At 40.4% G+C, this 23,341-nt stretch overlaps 3 protein-coding genes across 3 annotated transcripts; 2 read left to right on the forward strand and 1 right to left on the reverse strand.

Moving 5' to 3' along the window:
* The first annotated feature begins 284 nt into the window (after positions 1–284).
* Positions 285–8,808, forward strand: LOC129585106 (protein melted-like). The gene is made up of 15 exons (XM_055477649.1): positions 285–1,202; positions 1,502–1,753; positions 2,020–2,194; positions 2,355–2,518; positions 2,596–2,805; positions 2,958–3,157; positions 3,210–3,422; positions 3,482–3,603; positions 3,673–3,772; positions 4,078–4,421; positions 4,500–4,639; positions 4,884–4,934; positions 5,014–5,238; positions 8,047–8,142; positions 8,268–8,808. Exons 1-15 carry the CDS (start codon positions 1,101–1,103, stop codon positions 8,493–8,495), a joined length of 2,622 nt encoding a protein of 873 aa, XP_055333624.1. The 5' UTR covers positions 285–1,100; the 3' UTR covers positions 8,496–8,808.
* On the reverse strand, positions 8,538–17,787 carry LOC129585107 (uncharacterized). The gene is made up of 5 exons (XM_055477650.1): positions 17,742–17,787; positions 16,906–16,944; positions 16,653–16,740; positions 16,367–16,516; positions 8,538–9,215 (listed from the first exon to the last, which is right to left on the reverse strand). Exons 2-5 carry the CDS (start codon positions 16,941–16,943, stop codon positions 8,922–8,924), a joined length of 570 nt encoding a protein of 189 aa, XP_055333625.1. The 5' UTR covers position 16,944; positions 17,742–17,787; the 3' UTR covers positions 8,538–8,921.
* Positions 17,603–23,197, forward strand: LOC129585105 (structural maintenance of chromosomes protein 6-like). Its single transcript, XM_055477648.1, has 21 exons — positions 17,603–18,062; positions 18,413–18,464; positions 18,547–18,689; positions 18,818–18,879; positions 18,935–19,015; positions 19,077–19,178; positions 19,241–19,606; positions 19,705–19,793; positions 19,873–20,040; positions 20,103–20,302; positions 20,383–20,558; positions 20,627–20,650; positions 20,793–20,963; positions 21,034–21,143; positions 21,205–21,381; positions 21,440–21,662; positions 21,751–21,888; positions 22,009–22,239; positions 22,314–22,625; positions 22,695–22,795; positions 22,851–23,197. The coding sequence occupies exons 1-21, from the start codon at positions 17,882–17,884 to the stop codon at positions 22,936–22,938; spliced, it is 3,195 nt and encodes a 1,064-aa protein (XP_055333623.1). The 5' UTR covers positions 17,603–17,881; the 3' UTR covers positions 22,939–23,197.
* Positions 23,198–23,341: the final 144 nt, after the last annotated feature.

Here is a 23,341-nt window from a genome sequence, read left to right on the forward strand (position 1 = left end):
AAGATTCATTCCAAGTATTTGTAAGTACTTGTGCCAGCTCTGTGCAGCACGTGAATTATGAACCTGACCAATCAGCTGCTCAATGTGAATTGTTGATTCCAATATTTGTACTACTTCTAACCTAATTCCACCGAACGTTACCGACTACCGATTCAATTAGCTAATGTTATAATGTTATTAATGCCGGAATATTGTAAAGTTTTATACCTACAGTTAATAAAAAACTCGATAATCATACTTTATTGTATGTTTGTATTGAAAAATGCTTGAGCTTTGCAGTCGAAGGAAAGTAGGGTAGCCGGTAACGTATGCCGTTTAAAGGGCGCGATACAGCGTTACCATACCTCTCATAAGCACTCAAAATGCTTAAAGCTTAATTATTTAAAAAATATAAACTCTAGTTCTACAAAACATCAGAAAATTATTATAATGTGACTTTATTTAACAACGAGTTGGTGGCTTTCTGCGAGCATCGAAAAAGCCATTAATACAAAGCCTCGTAAAATTTGAGAAGTACGGACTACGGAGCAACGTTACAATCTTATCATTAGAAAGTCTTCAGGATAAGAATGATGAACAGAAGTGATTCCAGGGAAAATGAAATGGAATCTTGTCATCTTCCAAAACTGCGTCAGCTACAGGTGGCCAGTGGACTAGCGCGCTGCCGTCCGTCGTACGCATCTGTTCGTACTGTAAAGTGCTACCGGATACAACAAAAAGTTTCCAAAATTATCTAACTTCTGTTCCTGTTGGCTGTTGTTGCCATTTATAATTCATTATTGTGTGCTTATTAGGATTAAAAAAACATTATTGTGTAATTATTATGATTTATTTGTAGAATATAGAGATGCTTGTACTACATCTTTTACGTTTTTCTTGGAGTTGGGATTTGGTAGTGTTATTAGTGGCCCTGTGTCGAGTGGTTTGGTTGTACATTTACCATCAGGGAGTTAGCTTACCATCAGGGAGTTAGCTTACCATTAGAACTTCAGCCCGTTAAATTCTGCTTTTTCGCCGTTTCTACCAACAAAAGTACAAAAAACCTGAGTCTGGGTCGATTACATCATTTGGAGACGGTTCATCACTGAACAAACTTTATTATGAATCCTTTATTTGCAAGAGTTCTACAATTCTCCGATTTATCGGTTGCTGGCGATTTGTTTTCCATTCCGAATGACGAAGTTTTGAGTAGTTTGAATGAGGTATCGTTGCTGTCGTAAGGCTAATTTAGATTCGTGACTGGCTCAATGACAAACAAATTATTAAATAGTCAGTTTAGGCTTTTTGAGAGTAGTTTAAATATAGCTCTGTTCTAGTTTGCTGTTTGCTTAATCATTGTAATGTGAAATCTGGTGACGTTGGTCCTAATAAATTGGTGCAACAGGTGCTCGGTTGTTTTGCTTTGTTTATTACAGTTTATACTGATATTACGACCGTAATAGATCGAGAGATTATCGAAACTTTCTGAATTGTGCTGCTGTGCATTAATTATTTCTTACAGGTGTTGGCAGAAGTTGAAGTCATTATTGATAATGCATCGTACGCCACGAATATCAACCATCAGAATGTCGTTGAGATCTGCGTAACGCGAGCCACGGCAGCCGTGCGCGAAACTGACTCACTCAGCCGCTTTGCTCCGGCTCTTCTGGATCTCCTGCAGAAATGCTTTCAAAAAGATCTCGCATCCGGTGCAACGGGAGTCAGCTCTCCGTATGCCAAAATTGCGTCGGATTTGATCAATTGTGTTTTTATGGTAAGTCAAGGAAAATAATATTTATTGACAATAATATTTTTTATGGGAATTGCATAAGCTTTGTCTTAAAAATTTTCGGCGGAATTTTTTAACGCCTCTGAAATAGCTATTCGAATGGTTACTGACGGGGTAAAACTATAATAAAAAAAATTTTAATGTAAATATTAATTTACGGACTTCACACCCTATGATGGTATGATTGTTGCATTGCGGTCGGCATGCTTTCAAAAGAAGCAACAGGCGATTATGAGACATATTTTATCCAGGGTTACATGAAGCCCGATGTGATGAAGCAAGCGCTTCCGATCGGAATCCGTTTCCTGGTGTGTTCTAGTCCTGAACTGGCACGCAATGTATCGTGCTATCTTTCACTAATTGCCATACAGCAGCCATTTCTGATTTATCCATACGTGGGCGATTTCATTCACGGTGCTTTGGCAGGTTTGTCAAAATTTGTCTTTTGTATTAGCGGTTGTTTCATTAGAGCTTTTCTCATAAACTTTATAACCATATGCAGCGTCGGCGGCAATACATACGTTTATACACTTGCATCTGTATATTGGAGCAGCCTGTAAGTAACTTTATGAAGAATTTTTTTTAGGATACTCGCAGTTGATCAGAATTCTTCCCCAGTTGTATACGGTGAATTCCAAACCGGTGTTGGAAAATGTTGAGCAACTGGCGAAATTACTTCCTCTCGGTGGTAATCCGGAAAAGGATAGTCTGTTAAGTTTATTTGCTCTGGTGGCTAGAGAACATCCACAGGTGCACAATTGTTTAAATTAGTTTGCCTCTGTTGTTTCCGTTTTCGTTTGTGGTACGTATTTTATCACATTTTGCAGGCCTTGTGGTCCGCTGTGAGCGATATTGCAGCACTTCTAAATGATGGAAAGTTTATGGCATCGACTTTTCGACTGTTCACGCAGATCGCTAAGAAGAATCCTATTCCATTCCTGACCAATTTGATCAAATTGAAAAAAGCCGTCGATGCTGATCGTAGCTTATTTCCTGCCGCGATAACGATTTTTGGTGCCATTTCTAGACTGGGCGAGGTATGCAACAAATCAATTAAAATCAAAATTGACCAGAGTAGGTTTGTAATTGTGATCACTTTGTGAAAATTACACTTTTGTAAAGCTACTCTGTACCAAGTCGAATAAAACTTTATTACCAGTTTTTCCTTATTATGTGCTTTTTTTTGCAGAATGTCGCTAGAGATTGTCTACAGTTTTTAATTTCGCGATCCGGTGGAGCGGATCACACAAGTCTTTCATATTTAGCCAAAGAAATTAAGGACATACTTGAACTCTACCCGAATTTGGCGTCGGAGACAGATGGATTTTTATCCAAGAACTTTCCTGGTGGTGCTGCTTCCTTCAGCAGTTTATCCTACTCGGACAATAAGTATGTATACGTGATACTTTCTTATTGGATACTCCATCTTTCCGTTTTTTAGCCATCACAATTACGATTCCGACGACCCACTTCCACCGTATCATGCTACAGATTATGGATTATCAGCACAAAAATCACTTGTTTCACAGCAGTCGCTTTATAGTCCACATCTTTATGGTATGGGTAAAACGGCTGTCGATGTGCGCCAAATCTCTACTGCTGGCATGAAATTCCCTCCGAATGGCAACATATCGGCCAGTAGTATACCGGCCAAGTACGACTAAGTCAAAGAATATGTGGAGTACGATCTGTGCTTAGTTACTGCTGTTACAGGTTATCATTTGACAACCCCATAAAAAGTCTAAACGGTAGCCGCGGATCTGTGGTGGCAAATGCGGCGGCTCGAAACAGTCACCAGTCTTTGGCGTCGAAGGGAAACAGTCGCCATTCCCTTGGTAATCTACTGATTTTACTGTTTAACTACAGTACGATGTGAAACGTTGTGAACGTGCAGTTTTTTCTAGCGTCTTCGGGATTGATATCCATGACTAATCAGAAAGGAAGCAGACAATCTGTTACTGCCAACCGATCCAAGCCGGAGTTGTTATCCAAATCTCATTTACCGTACGTTTAAGCGTAAAGGTAGTTTTGTGAAAATGTAACTTATGTCTCATGCTGGTGTACTGCAGTGCTATTTGTGCAGCACAAATTCGGTTTTTGTTAGTATCGTATGATCATTTCATACGTCAGAACGGAAATGAAAGTAGGTGATTGGTGCTTTTGATTCGCATTACGGATCGCGGCGTTTTAACACCTCTTGATTTTTGGTAGAGTAGGTGAATTGGGCGTGGGGAAGTTTTTATGATAAAATGAATCAGCATTTTCACTTCAGAAATTTAAACACTTTAGTTTAACCATTACTTTTACAGTGCTCTTTCTCCAATATATTCTCGCCCTGAGGACCAAATGCAGACGGAATCTGACCCAAACACCCTTCCATCCTACTCTTTGTCTACATTTACCGTAGAAAATCCGGTACTTTCAAAGTCAGCGGAAGCGATCAACGTGCGAGCGCGTCGCAATAGCCGTCACTCGCTGGCACCACGTCCGCGAAGCCGCATCCTGGAGACTACCGATCAGCCGCAAGTGATTCAGGTTGTTCCCATTCATGACGCTGTGTATCAGTTCTGCGATCGGAATCTGGAGAAGATTCGCAAATACATGGCCAGCGTTTTCGTCAAGTTTCCACTTCCGGCTCGCTGCTCCGTTGAACGTAATATTGCAGCTGTTTTTTCCAGCAATATGATACGTTCGCGCGAGTACTTATACTTTATCTGGGTTTAATTTTTAGAACATAAGTCGCACAAATATTGCAAATTATACTTCTCCTGCCAGTGCAAAGGTGATCAGTGTTTGTATGCATCCCGATACTTTTCGTTCCGCACAAAAATACCAAAGGTCTGGATTCATCTGATGTTCCTGGCCATCCAGGTAAGGGAATGAATTTGTTCTTTTCGTGCTCTCTTGAGTGTAACGCTGGTTCGTGAAATATTTAGTCTTATTTCACTACCCTAGTGTTCCGACCTTTGAAGACAATTACCTACTTTATTTATTGCACATGTGCGAATATTTTCATAGCAGAACAGTGCATGCAATGTTGACATGGTTTTACGGTTAGAGACTTTTTATTCGTTTTGGTGACTGCGACTATATATTCTTTGGTTTGTTTTTGTAGGCACGAGCAGCAGGAGCTCTAAACCAACAAGATTCTGCCGTTCATGCACTAGTAAGAGAGCTTCGACTTTTTTTCCGGTTAGATTTGTTCGTTGTGTTCCTGCAGCATTAGACGATAATTTTGCACTTAGAAATTGTGTTGGGACCACTTGGATAAAGGACGAGACTTTTCAACACTTGTTACTTCCGCTTTTCCTTCTTCACGAGAACAGGAGGACTTATTAAAAGAGCTATCTTCGTCCAGATATTTTGATGTTTTCGAATACAACGCTACAATTAATCAATGGGGATGCTTCCTTTGTAATTACCCGGAGAAGGTCACGACGCTATTTGCGAACGGCACTCCCATGATGGAAGTACGTACAGATGAATTACGGCAGTAAATATTATAAGAGTATGTATTCTCGTCCTTTAGAATTTACTGAGTCGGTGAAACCAAACAAACAAAGTTTCCTGAAAAACGCTAAGCATCTTCGTTACATTAGAGAAGAAGTGTTAGTCAGTCCTGTTGGCATCGGTTTGTTGCTTTGGCGGTTTATTTCTTTATTTTTAATATTCTGTGTGTGGATAGTGCCTCGTGAAGAAGAGTCACTAGAAAAATCATTGCTAGAGGACAACTAATAGCGGAATAATATAGCGGAATTTTATATTACGTTTTAAATTGAGTTTGCAATATGTCGCTGAAAATGCTCTCGCGTTTTTAATATTTTCTGCTGCGGCGCGTGCAAAAGATGAACTTTATGATTTCACTTCACCAGATGTTTTAATTGTAAACTAGTAGACCCCGCGCAAACTGCGCGGAACAAATCAGCTGTAAATAATTTACGTTATTTGCAGGCTGCTAACCGGTAAGGCTCAAATTATGATAGAGATTCTGATAAGAAGAATACGGATCACAATTACAAATTCTGTATTTTAATTTCGATTACGTGTTGCAACTTGCAAGTGTCCTGATAAAAATTAATTACCTATGCTTCTAGGGTAGTATGGCTGACACCGCGCAAAGTGCGCAGAAGAAATCGGCTGCTGCCTAAAGATAAATAAAATTAAAATAAAAATTACCGCATTTACTAATAGAGTTAACTTCGTTAAGGTTACCCCTATTTTGGCTTTTCTCAAAAAGGCCAGTTTCTCAAAACTTGCAGTCCCACCAACTGAAGTGTGCTCTATCTGATGGGGAAAAGTGTATAGAAATATAGTAACCGGGAGGCGAGATATGAATTTTTAAAGTGCTCGACCCAGAGCAGCAAGTACTGTAATTAATGACCGGCCCGGCTTACCATTCTGCATGTCTGCGTATATGCAAGCGATCAGATTTGGACATGCAGTCTAATGAATGGGGAACACCTGTTTGCGATTGGTATCTTTTGTTTTACTGGGTCATAAAACCGTAGCAAAATGGATGCAAACTCTGAAGACAAAAGACTTTGATCACACATGAGTGTAGCTGGGCAGCGCACAATCGGCTGTCTGGTTGGTCTTTCGGGCTATTCCGACGTGGTATATGTGGTGAACTGAGACTGCCAACATCTTCAAATGAGATTTATCCCTGCATGAACTTTCGAATCCTACAGCTAAAAATCCGGTTAATAGGCTTTGAAAATTAACTAGTCACTAACGGAATAGAGAAGAATTTTGAAGTTTTGACAGTGGATGTAAAGATATCGTAAAAGTCTAATTGCGAGGGCGATTTCGAAAAAAGTTGATTTTGCTCAAGTTATTGCCGAATCAAGCAACCGAAGAAGTGTTTTTTGCAAGTTGCTACTTACTTTAAAATGGACTTTTCTCAAAAAAGCTCTCGCAAGGTGCTGGAAAATCGCGTTTTACATTTTATAGGCCTGTAACGAAAAATTTCAGTTCAATCTACTCAGACTAGTTAATTTTTAAGCGGAATTACCGAATGTTGCATTTTAAAGTTTATAACTGAACTCACGATGTCGGTTACGGAGGTTGAATTTTTCATGATTTTAACTGAAAAACACTTTACAGCGGTAAAGTCGAAGTTCTAAGTCATTACCGCTGTATCTCTCTATTTGCGAACGGTAAAAGCCAAAATAGGGGTAACCTTAACAAAACTAAGTTATTACCGAATTAAGTTATTTTTTCCAGCGGCAAGTGGCAATCCCACACCAACTAACTATTTAATACTTAACTATCTTTAAAAGGGTCAATTATTGCAGTCTTGCAGAGCTGGCTGATAAACTGTAAGAAAAAAACTCACAAACGATGTCTCACTTGATTGCTGCTCCTCCTGTTTTTAGCGAGCTCCGCTCGCGCACCAGCTCCGCTTCGCCTTCTGTAAATATCCGTTTTTTATTACTAATTTTAAAAATACCGTTTTTCATCGGTATAATAAGAAACTATTGAAACAGTGACATGGGAGAAAGTGTTAATTTAAAACTACCGCAAAACATACCTTTTACCTAAACAAGTATCAAGCAACCACCGTTATCCCGCAGCTACTTGATAATTGGTACTGCCAGGCTGCCAGCAAGATTGAAGCTTGAAGATTCGCGACACATGCAGCTCTCACTTGGGACACTTGAACACTTCCCCCCTCACTTGGGACACTTCCCTGGGTCGTTTGTGAGTTCGGTTGTCAAAATGACTTAAACCTTTCTTGAGTCTAAATTTTTATGATCTTTAATAATCTATTAAAAAAAGATTTCTTAAAACCATTGCAGACCGAAAACATCACAACAAACAAAATTTTTCAAATTTTGTTTCACGATATAACCATATAACCCGCGCAAGCTCTGCAGCAAGGCAGTTACTTTAAGTCTTCACTGATTGGTTGTGTTGGGGTTCCGTAGACTTTGTATGATAGGGTTTTTTAAAGTTTTCTCTCGAAGGATGTTTGTTTTTTGAAATCCGAAAGCTGCGGGCTCATCTTCGAATTCAGCGCTATCGAATGATCCGTAAACGTTGAATATTGATCCATCCTCCGATTCTGGGGGATTTGCCAGACACACTGGTCACGCCCCCTCTTAATCTTTTATTATAAAGGATGTGTCTGTTTCGTACTTCACAGTTTTTTAAGTTGGCCGTCTATTTGTATCGTTGCTACTCATAAAGGAAATGTATGTAGTGATTATAATTAAGTACATTAATGATTATAATGTATGTAATGATTATAATTATAGTCTCATAAAGTTTGCTTTTAGGGCGTTCTAAAGGAAAAGAAGGGTCGGTGGACATTTTTGAGACGCTGGCGCTCAAGATATTTTACACTCTCCGGACCATTTCTGTCTTATAAATCTGTAAATATCACCATTCTTTTACACTTCGGTATAATAAAGATCTAGTACTGATGTATTGTACAGAACATTATTGATAGTTTCCTGCTTCTTCTTTTGTTGTTGACGGACTTGCTTTTTACGTTTAGAGCACCGACAAAGTTGTTCCTATTGATATGCGAAGAATTCGCAGTGTGAAACCCATCAATGCTCGCGGGATTAGGTCCATCCCCACTGTGTTTGAACTATTTACCAACGATAATAAAGTTTTCCTGCTCAAAGCCAAAGATCCTAGCAATGCTGAACAGTGGATGCAGTGTCTTCAGATTGCCATGGCCCAATCACAGTCTGCAGAAGAATATGGACATATCTTCTGATTGTTAACAAAATATATTTGGAGAATTTTGTTAAGAGGTAGAAAAACTGTTTTAGAACTTGATGCATAAATAAAACACAATGATAACTTACACCTGGAGAATTAAGATCTGTCGCATTTATTTTGTTGTTCGCGAATGACGGTCTCCTATGTTAATACCCAGATGAATTCGGTGATAATGAACGTTATGATCGTTCCTGAGTTGTTCTAAACAGGATGTGGTCGGCACCTTTTCTATATTTTTCAACCAAATTATTTTTGCCATTAATTTTAACGATTTCAGCTAAATGCGAAAAAAATATTGTAACAAACAGCATCTTTGGCAATATTTGTCAAACCATGGAATACACTTTTAAAATCGGAAAGGTGTGCTACCAAACAGCTGCTGCAGGCACCAACCACAGCACATAAACTGTTCTGAAGAAAATTAGAAGCCGCACGAAAATCTGGAAGGATCAGGGTCAAGTGGTGACGAGCATTCGTTGTCTGGTTTGCATGGATCAGGTGGATCGTACATCTCGTCACAGTACACAGCGAACCATGGCCGCCGTAACTCAGACACCGGCTTTGACAAAACAGGTTGCAAATTCTGGCCCTTTCTCGAATCCTTAACCGAAACGCTAGGGCATCCTTTCTGCGATTTTTCGTTCCCGTTGGTAGCGTAGAATTCCAACCACCGGTCATCGAAAAAATCCATAAGTGTTTGACCACTTTTCCGGGGCTAGAAGCACCAATCTCGGTCAAACACTATACGCAGAAAACATAACTGGGAAATACAAGGAAACGGAAAAGCCGTAAAAGTGCAAATGAAATGCAAGATATGCGGCATATACTCGTAGGAACCCAATAAATTTGGCAAGTGTTCGTATCTAATTTATTTTCTAACAATGTAAATGCCGGACAGGTTTATTTAATTACCTAATTAATTATCTAATTAACATACTTAATTTATTTAATTAACTTAATTATTTACGTACTTAATTTACAGTACGTACTTAATTTATTTTCTAATAATGTAAATGCCGGAAATATACCGGAAAATTAAAGATAGAATTACAAATATTTTTACTTCTATACCTTTAACACCACAATGTTCAATAATGTATAATATTAAAAACATAATTCTTTCCCAATGAACGAGTACGAACAGGGGCGTCCTATTATTTTGTCCACCATTCATTTTGTCCACCGTTCATTTTGTCGCACATTCATTTTGTCCACCAATCATTTTGTCCACCAATCATTTTGTCCACCATTCATTTGGTCTACGATACTTAATTCAATATACTATAAATACAATATTACCGCTTAATTTAATATTAATTTAACGAAAGTGCTATGCGCCAGGAATTTTCCTGGCGCATAGCAGTGACCTTAATTTAATATTAAGTACGGTAGTTAAAATAAAAAAAACACGCAGTAGACACGGTCTGGGCGTAAGATGGAAGCAGGTAGATGCGCGCTGTATTATGTGCATAAATCTAACTCATCCGTATTGCTTGTTTACCGTTTGCTTATTAGTTGTAACGCATACAGCTGCGCAGAACTAGTATAAAGGTCGTAACCGCCCTTAGTGCAAGCGAGCAAGCGTGTAAATTTTTCTTGTTGTAAAAAACTCGGTTGGGTAAGACTGCGTCACTGAAACAGGAGTAGTTGAGTTTACTCGTTTTTTGTAGCTGTTGCATATGCTGTGGAAGGCTTATCACCAGAGCTGCTCAGATATCAGTTTTTGCCACCGCTACGATGCCGATATGATATCATTATTTTTATGCCGTTTGCGGAATTATGCCAATACAATATGTTATTTTTGAATTTTTTTCATTTTTGATTCCGTTAAAAAAATATAATATTCTTTGAGCTTCGTACTGATGCATGCGTTCCAAGAAACTAAATTCCGAATTTCGTAAGATGAAATGGTTTCTGGTTGGCTGAAAATTGCGTGTAAAAAGATAAAAGATGTATTTTTATAACGCGTAAATTTCTTCTAATTAACTTTTCTCGTAAAACTTAATTCTAAAAATTAAAAATTTAAATTTTTTGGGCACTACGCAGGAGGGGGGGGGAGGTTGAGACGATTGAGCTAACCAAGCCAAAGGCATTTCAGATTTGTGTGTTGGCCGAAATATTTTTTGCGGTTACGCTCGAGCCGATTTAATGGGTACGTTCAACTTTTACGCTTATATTGGACCGAAGGACTTAGAGCCTGTTCAACAAGCGCAACCCAGGCCGTTACCCGTCAAGTACAATCGTTTGCACAGGCTGAATTTCCAAAACTACCGCTTGCAGAGAAAAAACGAAACATAACCTGCTAATTGAAGAGATTTCCCAACGCAACCGCAATTAAGAGCGAACTATGCAAAACCGTTTGGCAGCAAAATTCACTAAACAGACGGCTGTACTAAACATGGTCCACGTCACTACACTTCTGGCGGCCTTGATTCGCCATTCACGCTGCACCGCAGTCGATGACTAACCGTAAATCAGTGATTCTCTGCAAAATACTCTAACAGTTCGTGACGGTCTATCAAACCAATTTTTGTTGGTAAATTTTGGTGGTAAACTTAGAAATATTACTTTTCGTGCTGGTGGTCCATGGAAAAGCAGAAAATATGTTCCACTTCAGATTTTTAAATTTTTGCTAGATTGGCAGTTGGCCAGAACTCGATTGCATTGCTTACCTGGAAAGCTGCCGCATCGTTTCGTCTATTGGCAGAAAAGCCCGTTTTAGCGCAAATATCTGACTATGCAGTCACTATTCCGCAACTTCTCGCCTTCTGTTTCTGAACTGAATTAACGATTCTCCGCCGGTAGTCAACAACCCAAAAAACTCTTTGTTTTAATTTTTTCATTTGGTTGCTAGAAGCATAGAAATTTTAGCCATTTAAATCCTAGTATTTACAAATTCACGGAAAGATTGTTTTGCTGCAGATGAATTAACACATTGACTTATACAAATCGCGTATGCCGATTTAATCACACAGGATCCGAGAAGCGCCGGCACACATTTCTGTTTAAGAGATCAATGTTTTCGCAAAGCGTGGTTTGGCTTAATTTATTGCGCAAACGATTTATCGGTTCAACACCTTATTCGATGTCTGTTGGCAGCGGCAACGTAACAATAACGCAGTAGCGGTTACTAAATGGATAACTTTTTTGGGTAAAGGATACCATGTTTTTCCATGGTTTTTAGTTTTATTCGGTTGAATTTATTCTAAAGCAAAACAGCAGTCGAGTAACTCATACTTACCATGGTTTTGAACACCAAGTGCCCGTTTCCCGCACATGACTATGGCTGGTAATCCACGGTCGTTTTTGGTCTCATCGTACTAACTCAACTTGACCTGGCGCGAAAAAGTTTTAGTGTTTTGGTATTGATTTGACTAAGAATCTTCGGTTTATAATAAAGTTCATGGATCGCGTGATTATCTTCAAAAAATTTCTACAACATTTTCTTTGAAAGTCTTTAAAAATTTAAGAATTTTGTTAAAAGTTGTTTCAGAATCAGGAAATTTCACCATTTTACTTACTTCGTTGAACCTTGTCCAATATACGCAATGCTCGTGAGGGCAAGGCCACGTGATTAAATTTCTGTGAACAGTGGTGTATGTAATTGTAAAGACCTTTGAGGTAGAACTCCTTTCTTTTTCTCCGCAAAAAAACATGAACGTTAAACGCTGAGGTTCATTGTTTTTGTTCTTTTGTTTTCAGATTTATATAAACCTTCAGAAATGAGCCTGTTTTTAAGTTTGAAATAGGGAGTTGCAGCCCAGGGCGAGAAACTTTTTTCCAGCAATCAAATAATTTCTTTTTCATTTGCAAAACTGATATCTGAAATTTCATGCAGAATTTATTAAGATTTTGTAATATTTATTGAAAAAGGTTTGAAGTGAAAAAAGTAAATGTTTCGTTCTACTTGATAGCACGCTGCAGTATCATCACAATAACGAAAAGTTCAAGCGGAACTGTAAGAAGAAAATTTAAAAGTTTTAAAAATTTTAAGAATTTTGTTAAAAGTCGTTTCAAAATCAAGTTCAAGCGGAACTGTAAGAAAAATCTTTTGAGAATAATAGGACAATAGAATCCTCTCGTTTTGCCTGCTGCTCCGCTCGCTGCGCTGCGCTTGCTCGCACCGCAGCTCGGCGTCGCGTTTGGCTCCGCCTTCGGTTTCCGCTGCCGTATCAACACCGTAACGAAAAGTTTAAGCGGAACTGTAAGAGTTTCTTTAGAACAAAAGAGCAATAGAATACCCTTGTTTTACTTGCTGCGCTGCGCTCGCTTGCTCCGCAGCTTGGCGTCGGCTTTGGCTCCGCCTTCGGTTTCCGCTACCGTATCAACACGTTAACGAAAAGTTCAAACGGAACTGTAAGAATTTCTTTAGAATAAAAGAGCAATAGAATTTTCTTGTTTTACTTGCTGCTCCGCTTGCTGCGCTGCGCTTGCTCGCGCCGCAGCTCGGCGTCGCCTTTGGCTCCGCCTTCGGTTTCCGCTGCCGTATCAACACGGTAACGAAAAGTTCAAGCGGAACTGTAAGAATTTTTACAGAATAAAATGGCAATAGAATCAACTCGTTTTGCTTGCTGCTCGCATGCTGCACTGCGCTTGCATAATGCTGACGTTATTAAAGAAATGTTTTGCTATGGTAACGTTTTAAAACATATTTCCAACAACTGCACAAAAGCCTCAAAATCCTTTGGATTTTGTTTAAAAATTTACAAATTCTTGAATGTGCGCTTTTTAAGCGTACCCCTTCAAATAAAGTTATAACTCACAACCTTCGTGATCGCGAATTTCCGTAGTTACTCCTTGATTAATAGGATAACCGGTGTTAGTAATTCTAAATCCAATTCAGGTAAGCTTTTTTTAAGATTTTTACATCTTTTTTTTGGAGCAATAATCATTTGGTTGTTCGCGGTGCAGCCTGGCGTCGCCCTCATCTTTCTTATCAAAACAATCAAGTATTAAAGTAACAGCAACCCATTGGGACAACTGGCGATGCTAAAAGTAAGCAGTAACGGTTACGGTGACCCGAAACGATGAACAAAATACGCACGGTAATCTATTACGGTAACGGTAGCAGTAACAGTATCCCGCCATAGTAATCCGTTAAAGAACAGTTTGTGGTAACGGTAACCCGTTACGCTAAGGTTTAATTATTACAGAAATTCAGTAATAATCATCCGTTGCTTAAAAAGTAATTTGTTATGGTAACAGTAATCCCCTGCTAAAGTAACGTATTGCGGGTACGGTAATTTTATTGATAGTATTTAGAAATGGTTGCAGGGACTTTCACGATAAAAGTAACCTGTTACGGGCAAACATAAAAATTCCACCACCAACACCGGGTAAAATGATCGGACAGGGTTCATAAATCGGGCTACTTAGACAATTGCACGGCGGAATCCTGAAAAGTGAAAAAATATTTCCTAAAACGTCAGTTCCCAAAACGCCAACCAAACAATGTCGCAAAAAAATTATTCTCGGGTACAAATTTTACCACCAGTATATCACTGGGTTCGTCAATACTGACCCAGTTACATTTAACGTTGCGGTTCCCGAAAACTGTTCCTAGCCTAAAAGAATTCGGACCGGGTCCAAATTTCCGGACCGCCCGTATATTACTACGGCGGGTTCGTCAATAATGACCCGGTTATGATTTACGTTACGGTTCCCCAAAACTGCTCCACCCGGGGCCGCTAAAAAACCGGGTCCAAATTTCCGGACCCCCCGTATATTACTACGGCGGGTTCGTCAGTAATAACCTGGTTATAATTTACGGGTTCCCCAAAACTGCACCACCCCGGGCAGCTAAAAAAATCCGGACCGGGTCCAAATTTCCGGACCCCCCGTATATTTCTACGGCGGGTTCGTCAAAATTGACCCGGTCATAATTTACGTTACGGTTCCCCAAAACAGCTCCACCCGGGGGCGCAAAAAAAATCCGGACCGGGTCCAAATTTCCGGACCGCCCGTATATTACTACGGCGGGTTCGTCAATAATGACCGGGTTATAATTTACGTTACGGTTTCTCAAAACAGCTCCACCCGGGGGCGCAAAAAAAATCCGGACCGGGTTCAATTTTCCGGACCGCCCGTATATTACTACGGCGGGTTCGTCAATAATGACCCGGTTATGATTTACGTTACGGTTCCCCAAAACTGCACCACCCGGGGCCGCTGAAAAAATCCGGACCGAGTCCAAATTTTCGGACCGCCCGTATATTACTACGGCGGGTTCGTCAAAATTGACCCGGTTATAATTTACGTTACGGTTCCCCAAAACTGCTCCACCCGGGGCCGCTAAAAAAATCCAGACCGGGTCCAAATTTCCGGACCCCCGTATATTACTACGGCGGGTTCGTCAATAATGACCCGGTTATAGTTTACGTTACGGTTCCCCAAAATGCCACCACCCGACCCGGTCTACGCGTTTGCACTGGGTCCAAATTTACGGCCGAACAGACATTTCCCCATTGGGTCCGTCAATTATAACCCGGTTAGGTTCACGATTTTAAACTACCTTCTTAATTGCTTCAGCGGGGGGCTGCGCCCCCCGCACCCCCTGCTTATTGGGGCTCCGCACCAAACCCCGGCCAGGGGCTTCGCCCCTGGACCCCGGGAACTCGGTTCTCCGGTTCGCCCCGTTACACACTTTAAATTAAAAACGCTTCGCTCGCTTCACTAGGTATAGCAGCAGTATTACGTACAAATTACCTCACTCAATATTGCTGCGGCAAGTGTGCAGAATTTTGCAATAAAAGATTGTAATATCTGCCATATTGTGCAGAATTTTGCAATAAAAGATTGTAATATCTGCCATATTGTGCAGAATTTTGCAATAAAAGATTGTAATATCTGCCATATAAAATGAAACCATAGATATGAATATCTGTAAATGTTCTCATAGTACGTACTTAATAGATTGTAGTCGCTACACAGTCACGGTATACGGTCCGGTAAACGATACGGTGGGACACCGTATCGTTAGCACTTCAGAGCTGTCGCACTCATCGCAAACGGTGTACGATACATACAGCCGAGTCATGCTTTCGTGAAAGAAACGTGAAAAGTTTCAATCAGCCTTGGCACTTTTGTATGAGATAAACCGCGTCCAGCTGTAAGTCATATTAAAACTAAAATTCCAGATTATTTTTCGATATCAGAACATCGAAATTTGAGCGCCAGTGAACGTGTCTAGGAGCATTTTTAATTAACACAGAAGTCTACGGAGTCTGAGTCAACAGCTTGCGCAGAGTACTCCAACTGCTCCGTAAGCTTAGCATGGTAAACGCAAATGGCTGTAGAATCGTGAATTTTTGGATAAACCGCTCCCACTTGGTATCAAAAAACTTCAAATAATTTCATCCTTCTTTTGATTTACTTTGCTGGTTAATCAAGAATACTTAAAGCTTACTCTACCAATTCAAAACTTTCGTGTTTTGGCAAGTGCAGCCGTTGTTATGGAGGCCACCGCCACCGCGAGTGGTTGCTATATCGCTGAGCACAACGGTATGCTCGACGATATCTGAGCCTTTTACCGTCAATCCTATCGTCAAACGGTCCGGTAAGGGTACGCTGTGATGACGTGCAAGAGCCTATCGTATATCGTACCGTCTATCGTAAGCCTTTTTGTGCGTGCGACTACAATCTAATACTTATCGGACTACTATAGATATGCGAGTTTATTAAATTCATACTAGCGTTGTCACAGAAAAAATAGAAATACCGTACTTTTCGAATTGTATCGTAAACAAAGTGTACGGTCGACAAAATGAATGGTGGACAAAATGAATGGTGGACAAAATGATTGGTGGACAAAATGAATGGTGGACAAAATGATAGGTGGACAAAATGAATAGACACGCGAACAAGTACCTCCTCGATTCCAAATGCACGTTTCAAGCTAACCGACGACGGCCGTCCAGAGAATCTAGGCGGAGATACTGATTCCTCTTCGTCATCCGAAACGTTGATGTCGACCAGATTGTGAAACTGTTTACCCCTCACGTTCAGAACTTTTCCCGCCTGTAAGATAACTCTCAAGGTTCTCGCAGGAAACCAAATACTAAAGAAAGCAAAAGTCTGGTCAAGTAGTACAGTAAAGGCTGTAAAGCAACTGCTCTGTACAGTGGTACACAGTAAGCACCATTGCACTGCATACCTGACGTAAAATACTGCGAACAGGTTCTTGAGTCAAGTTGTTGTTTTCCAAATTTTTTGCGAATGTTGTTCGGAGATTACCGCAGTCCCTGAAATGCAGAGTTCACTTTGAAAACAGACTAATGCCACTCCGTAATAATTTCTCACAAAAAGTGCGTGGCCGACATTACGAATTTATCTTGCTTTTTTGCCTATATTGTGAGTTACTCTTATGAGATTTATAACAACTAAAAACGTTTAAAATAAAACCTGACCTGTTTCCATTGATATGTCGTTCGGAGTTTGATGACATGCTGCGTGCAACGAGAAAAGAGGGATCGAATTATTACTAAAGCAGCAGATGCAAATGAGAACCGACTCATAAACCAATACAAATCACGTCATGCAGTGATATCCTGCTCCGTGGAGAAAAGAAACAAAGAAAATATGACTGGCATAAAACCATATTTCAGATGGCGTTTTAAAAAAACGATAAAAACGATTGTTCAACATGTAAATTATTTTTAAAATTTTTGCAAATGTTGCAAGATCGTGATCAGGACTAAAATTCAAAGCGCTGAGTCCAGAACAGACAACAGCTGCTACAGTCCAAAACCGACACAGTTTGGCTGGTCTTCGGGTATTAAAATTGGTCGGCTACAAAGTCTAAACTGCAGGCGACGGTCGACGGTTGTTACTTATTAATGTTTAGATTTTATTTGGATAATAATAATAATACAACTTACATTAACTACTTTATTACTAGATTAATTTATTTCTAAATATTATTACGGACGCCGAATGTTAACCTTCAATGGACGTATAATAAGAAAAATAACTGAACTGGCCTTTTAGAAACCCTCTTCGTAACATAACTATAAACTTGCGAGCCGCAAAATGACCGGGCCAAGAACCAGCTGCGAATGATCTGACACCCGCCAGAACGGACACAAAAAATTCTGCAGTAGGTGTATGGACGTACGGTATAAATTTGCAAACAGCACTCGCACTTGTCGAAACATGCAGTTGTCACTTGTGGCTGCAGTTTGACTCAGGTGATTTTCCTAAGTATTTTATGTTTTCTTTGTTATATGTACATGTATGGAAGTACCTCCAAGCAGAGTCGTTCTTGGTTGTGGGGTGGCTTCTGGCGTAGTGTTGCACATACGGTCATACCTGTCAAGTGTCAAGTGTCAACAGAGATTGCTGAAAACTGTGGTTCTGCTCAGTCGCTGAGGGACATCTGCAAAAATGTCGGAAAACACCAACCTGTGTGCCGGAAGCATCAAACGTGTGAAGCTGATTAATTTTATGTGCCACTCGGAGCTTACTGTTGATTTTGGATCACAAGTGTCGTTTGTCACGGGGCATAATGGCAGCGGGAAGAGTGCGGTTCTCGCTGGAATCGTCGCTGGTTTCGGAGCGCGCGCAGGTTAGTTGGAGCTCTGCGGATTTCAGTTACTTAGTATTTACGTGTTGTCAGTTTGTTTATTATGTTTTATAAACGCATTGCACATTATTCTTTTTTTATAATAAAGTATTTTAAAGAAAATTTTGGCATAGAATTTATCAACATTTTCTTTGCTAGTTAAAAATTCAGAATGCCGTAGACAGTCAGATGTCTACTTCCCTAACGAAAATTATCACCTTCGAATTAACGATTTAATTTTCGAAGGATAATTTACCGTCTACGGCATGGATAATATACGGCTGCTTAAGTTAATATACTTCTATGGTTGTTTAATATCCCTATGTATTGTTTAAGTTCGTGTTTTAAAACAGGAGCGACGGCCAGAGGAACCAAACTGGGGGATCTGATTAAACACGGACAACGGTTCGTGATTGAGCAATCTGGAACTTTTTTGCTTCCTTGGGCTTTCGCTGCCAGTTTTTTTTATTTTTAAACATTTCTGTAGCTCTGCTTCTGTAATAATTCACCTGCAAAATGCTGGAGCCGGACCGAAGCCCTTCGCACCAGACATTTATGGGCATACTATTATTATCGAAAGAACCTTTCATTTGGATAAAAGTGGAGCGTATAAAATATGTTCGGCCTCAGGTATTCATGAGAAGTCTGTTATAAATATCTGCGAAAGGTGGCTCAGGATTCACACGTAGTGTTGCTTGAAAGTCGTTTGTTATTATCGACACTCGGCGTGATTCCTGTGTGTTTTATCGCATTTGTAGGAAAAGTGATATCCAAGAAGCGAGCAGATTTGGATGCCATACTCCAGCATTACAACATTCAGGTTGTATTTCGTTTTTGTGGAGGTAAACCAGATCGAGAACTTGTACCTTTTTCAGGTGAACAATCCTGTCTTCCTTATGAATCAAGACACCTGTCGAAGCTTCTTGAATTCCAAAACCGGGAAAGAATTGTATTCGGTACGATGGCTTTCACGCTCAGTTTTTGCTGTATGTGAAACACTACGTAAAATTTTTTTAGTTCTTCTACAAAGCGCCTTTGTTGGATGAAATGGAGGAATCCGTACAAACCGTAGAAAGACAAGCCAGTGAAACAAAAATCACCGTAACTCAGAAAGAACAGGTGATGGTGGCTTTAAATTCGCTTTTGCCCAGGATCATGTTTTTTTTATTTGACTCTTTTAGGAAATGGAGCCGATTCGAGCCGCTATTACGGAGTGGGAGGGAAAGTTGTCAAAATGCCATCGCCCTGAAGACCTGCAAACCAACATAAAAAAAGTGAAGGCGAAAATCAAAATCGGCCAGTATCAGATTTTGGAAAAACAGACTGCCAGTGCGAAATCATTACTGGCCACTGCTCAGTCGAACTTACAAACTCACGAAGCTTCTTTGCAAAAATCCCGGGATAGAATTCCGGAATTCAAAAACCAACTGGAAGAATTGAAAACTCGTCGGGAAGAGTTAACGCCCGCTATGCAGGAGTCACAGCAGATTTTGGATACCAATAAACCGCAAATGAAGCAGCTGAAAGAAACAACGCAGACCGCAAAGGTAATTCTTTTTTAATTTCCACAAAGCCCTTTTTTTCGTTTCTCTTTGTGGCTTTTGGCAGTTTGATGTATGTGCTTAACTTCAGTATTTATTGCCAGACTAAACTGGAAGATGCAAAGGCTGAACTGGCGGAAAAGAAGCGTAATTTGCGTACTTTTGAGACTGAGCTTCAGCGATCTAAACAGCGGTGCGTTGTATTCGTGTTTGCAAACTGCTTACGTTTTTGGTTTTCTGCCGGGCTTGATTTCGATTGCATCTATGTTTAGACAAGATCTGGACGATTTTGATCAAAAGAAGGCGGACCTGGAATCCGAAATCAAACAGTTGAATGATAACTTAGGACAAGGACAATCTGAGCGGAAAACGATTTTCGATGAACGAATCGCGATTAATACCGAAGTGGGAAGAGCAAAAAATGCGCTGGATGAAAATACGTAAGTCGTAACAAAGTTTGAAATTGGAATGAAATCTGAAGTTTTACAATGTCACGTTTTAGGTCAGCACTGACAGCGCTGCAACGGCACGTTAGCGAGTTGGACCGTGAAATACAAAGTTTCACCACCACCGCTAATGACAGCTGGGGAATTCTGAAGAGAATGGATCCACGGAATGATTTTGCTACAAAACAGAAGCAGTTGATGGACGGCCTTATGAAGCAGCCTGGGGTGTTGAAGGGAAAAATAATCGGGCCGTGTGGTACGTAAGCGATGCAGTACTTCTGTATCTTCTGTAAATTTTTAGTTGGTGTTAATTGTATTACCATGAATTCTCCCCAGTGCTGGAATTGAATCTAAAGGACGATATATATGGCAAAGTGGTGGAGAAGGTCGTAGGACCTTATTTTCGTACATACTTAATTGAAGACGAAAGAGATCGGCAGCGTATCACTGAGGAATTCCGAAAAGTGCGTTTACCGGCGCCGCCGCTGGACTGCGTTGGCGGCGCATTTATGGTGAGAATTCCGGTTACGGCATGTGGTTTCCGATTTTAATCTTGTCTGTACATGTTTTCCGTTTGCAGACTTCAGAGATGCCTTTCGACGACGTAAGTTCCTGTTGGAATAATGAATAAATTACCTTTTATTTTTGTTTGGTTGAATTTCAGCAGCGTAAATCTAGAGTAGAGCTTGTGGCGTCTTTATTTTGGGGTTAAGTTTATGGGCTCTTATCGAAATGTTTTCTTTCAGGCTTGCCGTTCTGCGCATCCAACCGTAGCGGATGTCGTTTCTTTCAAGCATCCTCACGTTAGAAACGTTATCCTTGACGCGTTAGGATTGCATCAGATTCTGGTAATGCCCACCACCGAGCTGGCTCGTCAGTATTACCGCAGTGGCCCGCGTGTGGCGGGATGTAGAATGGTAAGTTTGGATTAAAAAATAATAACTACACAAATGAGATCATCGCAAGGCGGTAAAATTTCGCTTTCAGGTTTACGATCTCCAGGCCAATCAGCACAGCGATCAAGATGGATACATGTTTGTTCCCAGTTCGGATTACGAAAATCGACTGCTCTGCAAGGATGTTGGTACCGAAATTGAGTAAGAATGTGGATATTTTACCGTTGGCACCTCTTAGTGACAGTGTTGATTTGATGGATAGTTCAAAAACTATGCTGCGAAATCAGAAAAGTGCAGAACTGGAGGAAAGGAAGCGCAGACAGGCCGAATTGAGCGCAGAAGTGAAAAAGCGTGAGCGGGAATTAATGAATAAGACGCGTCAACTGAAGGAATATGATGACAACGATGCACGAAACCAGAACCGTTTAACAGCGTTGACGTAAGCGTTCTCACCAACAAAACCACCGGTTTTTAGCGTCATGGGGTTTTTGTAACAGCGTCGAATTGGAAGCGGTCAAAATCGCTCAGCCTACGGATATCCAAGTGATGTTGGATGAAGTGGAGGAACTGAAACTCGCTGCTGAAGAAGCCGAAACACGTGTGACACAGCTCGAAGTCGAGCTGGAAACGGCCAAAGCCAGGGAGAACAAGGCCTCCGAGCGATTTCGAGAAATGAAAAATACGGCGGAAGAAGAAGTTAAAGAACTTGATGAAATTGTGGTAAGAAACTGTTTTTAGGCATAAGCTGTAATCTCTCGAGACAGGATTTTGTTGCGGTAAAGGTCATGTTCACTGTATATACTCGTAGGGAAAGTATGAGAGGTTAGAGCGAAAGATTGAAGGCATGGAATCGGATATCAGAACTTCTCAAAGACAATCAGCCAGCTTGGAAAAGATAATTGAAGAGAAAAAGCAACAAGTTGCTGCTGCTCTGCAGCTTCAAGAGGTATTGCTGTTCTACTTCAATGCATGTTGTAATTGTTATTTCAGTTTTTCGCTCTGCTTTCCCTGCGACCAACGCTAAGCATGTGGCAAAATCTGTCGAATAGTGAGTTTTTGTCTGCAGGATAAGAAACGGGAAACTCTGGAGTTTGGCATTCATGAACGGTACTTAAGCAAACAAGTGTCCAGTGAAGAAGAATTGGAAGGGGAACTGGCCAATCTGGAACAACTGCTGCGCAATGTGGACTCTAACGTCGAAAATTCCTACGATTATTGTGCTCAGAAACTGAAGGAGTTGAATGACAGTAAAGAAATTGTAGACCATCAGTTGCGTACTGCCACTAAAGCCGTTATTGTGAGTGGCGCTTTGTTATAAAAAAAGATTTCTGCACCCGCATTTGAGTTATCACGGTGTGTTTGTTCCACTAGTTGATGATGAAAAATGCCACACAGCGTCAGAAGAACTATGTTCTCGCAAGGCACAAAGCCAGTGGAGTCATCAAAGAGCTTTTTGCGAAAATAATGAGCGAACGCGGTTTTGAAGGGGACATTGAACTCGATCACGAAGCAAGAAACCTGAAATTTCTGGTTAAACCGCACCCGGAATCTCAGTGTGTGGAATCTAATGTGAAATCTCTGTCCGGTGGTGAACGCTCCTTCACTATGGTCTCGTTTCTACTGGCGTTGTGGCAGTTAATTGAGATTCCTTTTCGAGTATTGGATGAATTCGATGTTTTCATGGTACGTGGTCGGGTGGTACGGACCGTACGGTCATCACGCTTCGGTGATTACACGAGAAGTATATTTTAGGATATGCTCAACAGAGATTATGCGATGCTTCGGCTTATTGATGCTGCAGTTAATTCCGGTCGGCAGTTTATTTTCCTGACTCCGCTTTCCTTTAGTCAAAGGTATGGAAGTTGATAGCGGTATGAGGTACCCGTCTTAAATGCATGTATTTTGCAGTGTACTGGACACTTTCAAGGAGTCTAGCCAAGTTGAAGTTATTCGCATGCCAACCGTTGCGCGACCGCCCGTCGGAGCTGGCGAATAGTAGTTTCCTTTATTTCCGGTCTGATTGCGTTGGTCTCTGCGTTGGCCTTATTCACATTCGTGTTCCTTATTTGTGACATTTATTGTAGATGGATTTTCGGAAAGCCAGTAAAATTTTTAGACCTTTTTTGTAAATCGGAAAAGCGATGCGCTTATAAATTCAGTACATGATTAATGATTTATAATTTAATGGAGTTACGAAGATCGGTGTGTCTGGTGAAAGTAATTTTATCGTAGTCAACAAAATGAGAAAAGATTGATATGAAAATTCTGTTTAAATTGCTGCGCGCAGCAATGACCACTTCGGATTTCGTACACTGTTTGAATGCTGTAATAATATGAAATGTTGCATACCTATTTTGTTCGCCAATTGCAGGTGAAATTTGCAGTTCAAGTTAAAACGC

Source organism: Paramacrobiotus metropolitanus, unplaced genomic scaffold (genome assembly GCF_019649055.1).
Source record: "Paramacrobiotus metropolitanus isolate TYO unplaced genomic scaffold, Prichtersi_v1.0 Parri_scaffold0000015, whole genome shotgun sequence".
NCBI classification, from domain to species: Eukaryota; Metazoa; Tardigrada; class Eutardigrada; order Parachela; family Macrobiotidae; genus Paramacrobiotus; species Paramacrobiotus metropolitanus.

Bases quoted from the DNA above. Each gene is read 5' to 3' on its own strand.
- LOC129585106 (XM_055477649.1), top strand. From the start codon at position 1,101: ATGAATCCTTTATTTGCAAGAGTTCTACAATTCTCCGATTTATCGGTT. The intron at 2,806-2,957 runs GTATGCAACAAA...TTTTTTTTGCAG, and splicing joins CCATTTCTAGACTGGGCGAG to AATGTCGCTAGAGATTGTCT. The intron at 3,158-3,209 runs GTATGTATACGT...TCCGTTTTTTAG, and splicing joins TTATCCTACTCGGACAATAA to CCATCACAATTACGATTCCG.
- LOC129585107 (XM_055477650.1), bottom strand. From the start codon at position 16,943: ATGTCATCAAACTCCGAACGACATATCAATGGAAACAG. The intron at 16,741-16,905 runs GTCAGGTTTTAT...TCTGCATTTCAG, and splicing joins CGACATATCAATGGAAACAG to GGACTGCGGTAATCTCCGAA. The intron at 9,216-16,366 runs GTACTTGTTCGC...TGGTGCTTCTAG, and splicing joins GTGCATTTGGAATCGAGGAG to CCCCGGAAAAGTGGTCAAAC.
- LOC129585105 (XM_055477648.1), top strand. From the start codon at position 17,882: ATGTCGGAAAACACCAACCTGTGTGCCGGAAGCATCAAACGTGTGAAG. The intron at 18,880-18,934 runs GTTGTATTTCGT...TACCTTTTTCAG, and splicing joins TCCAGCATTACAACATTCAG to GTGAACAATCCTGTCTTCCT. The intron at 20,303-20,382 runs GTACGTAAGCGA...AATTCTCCCCAG, and splicing joins AAAAATAATCGGGCCGTGTG to TGCTGGAATTGAATCTAAAG.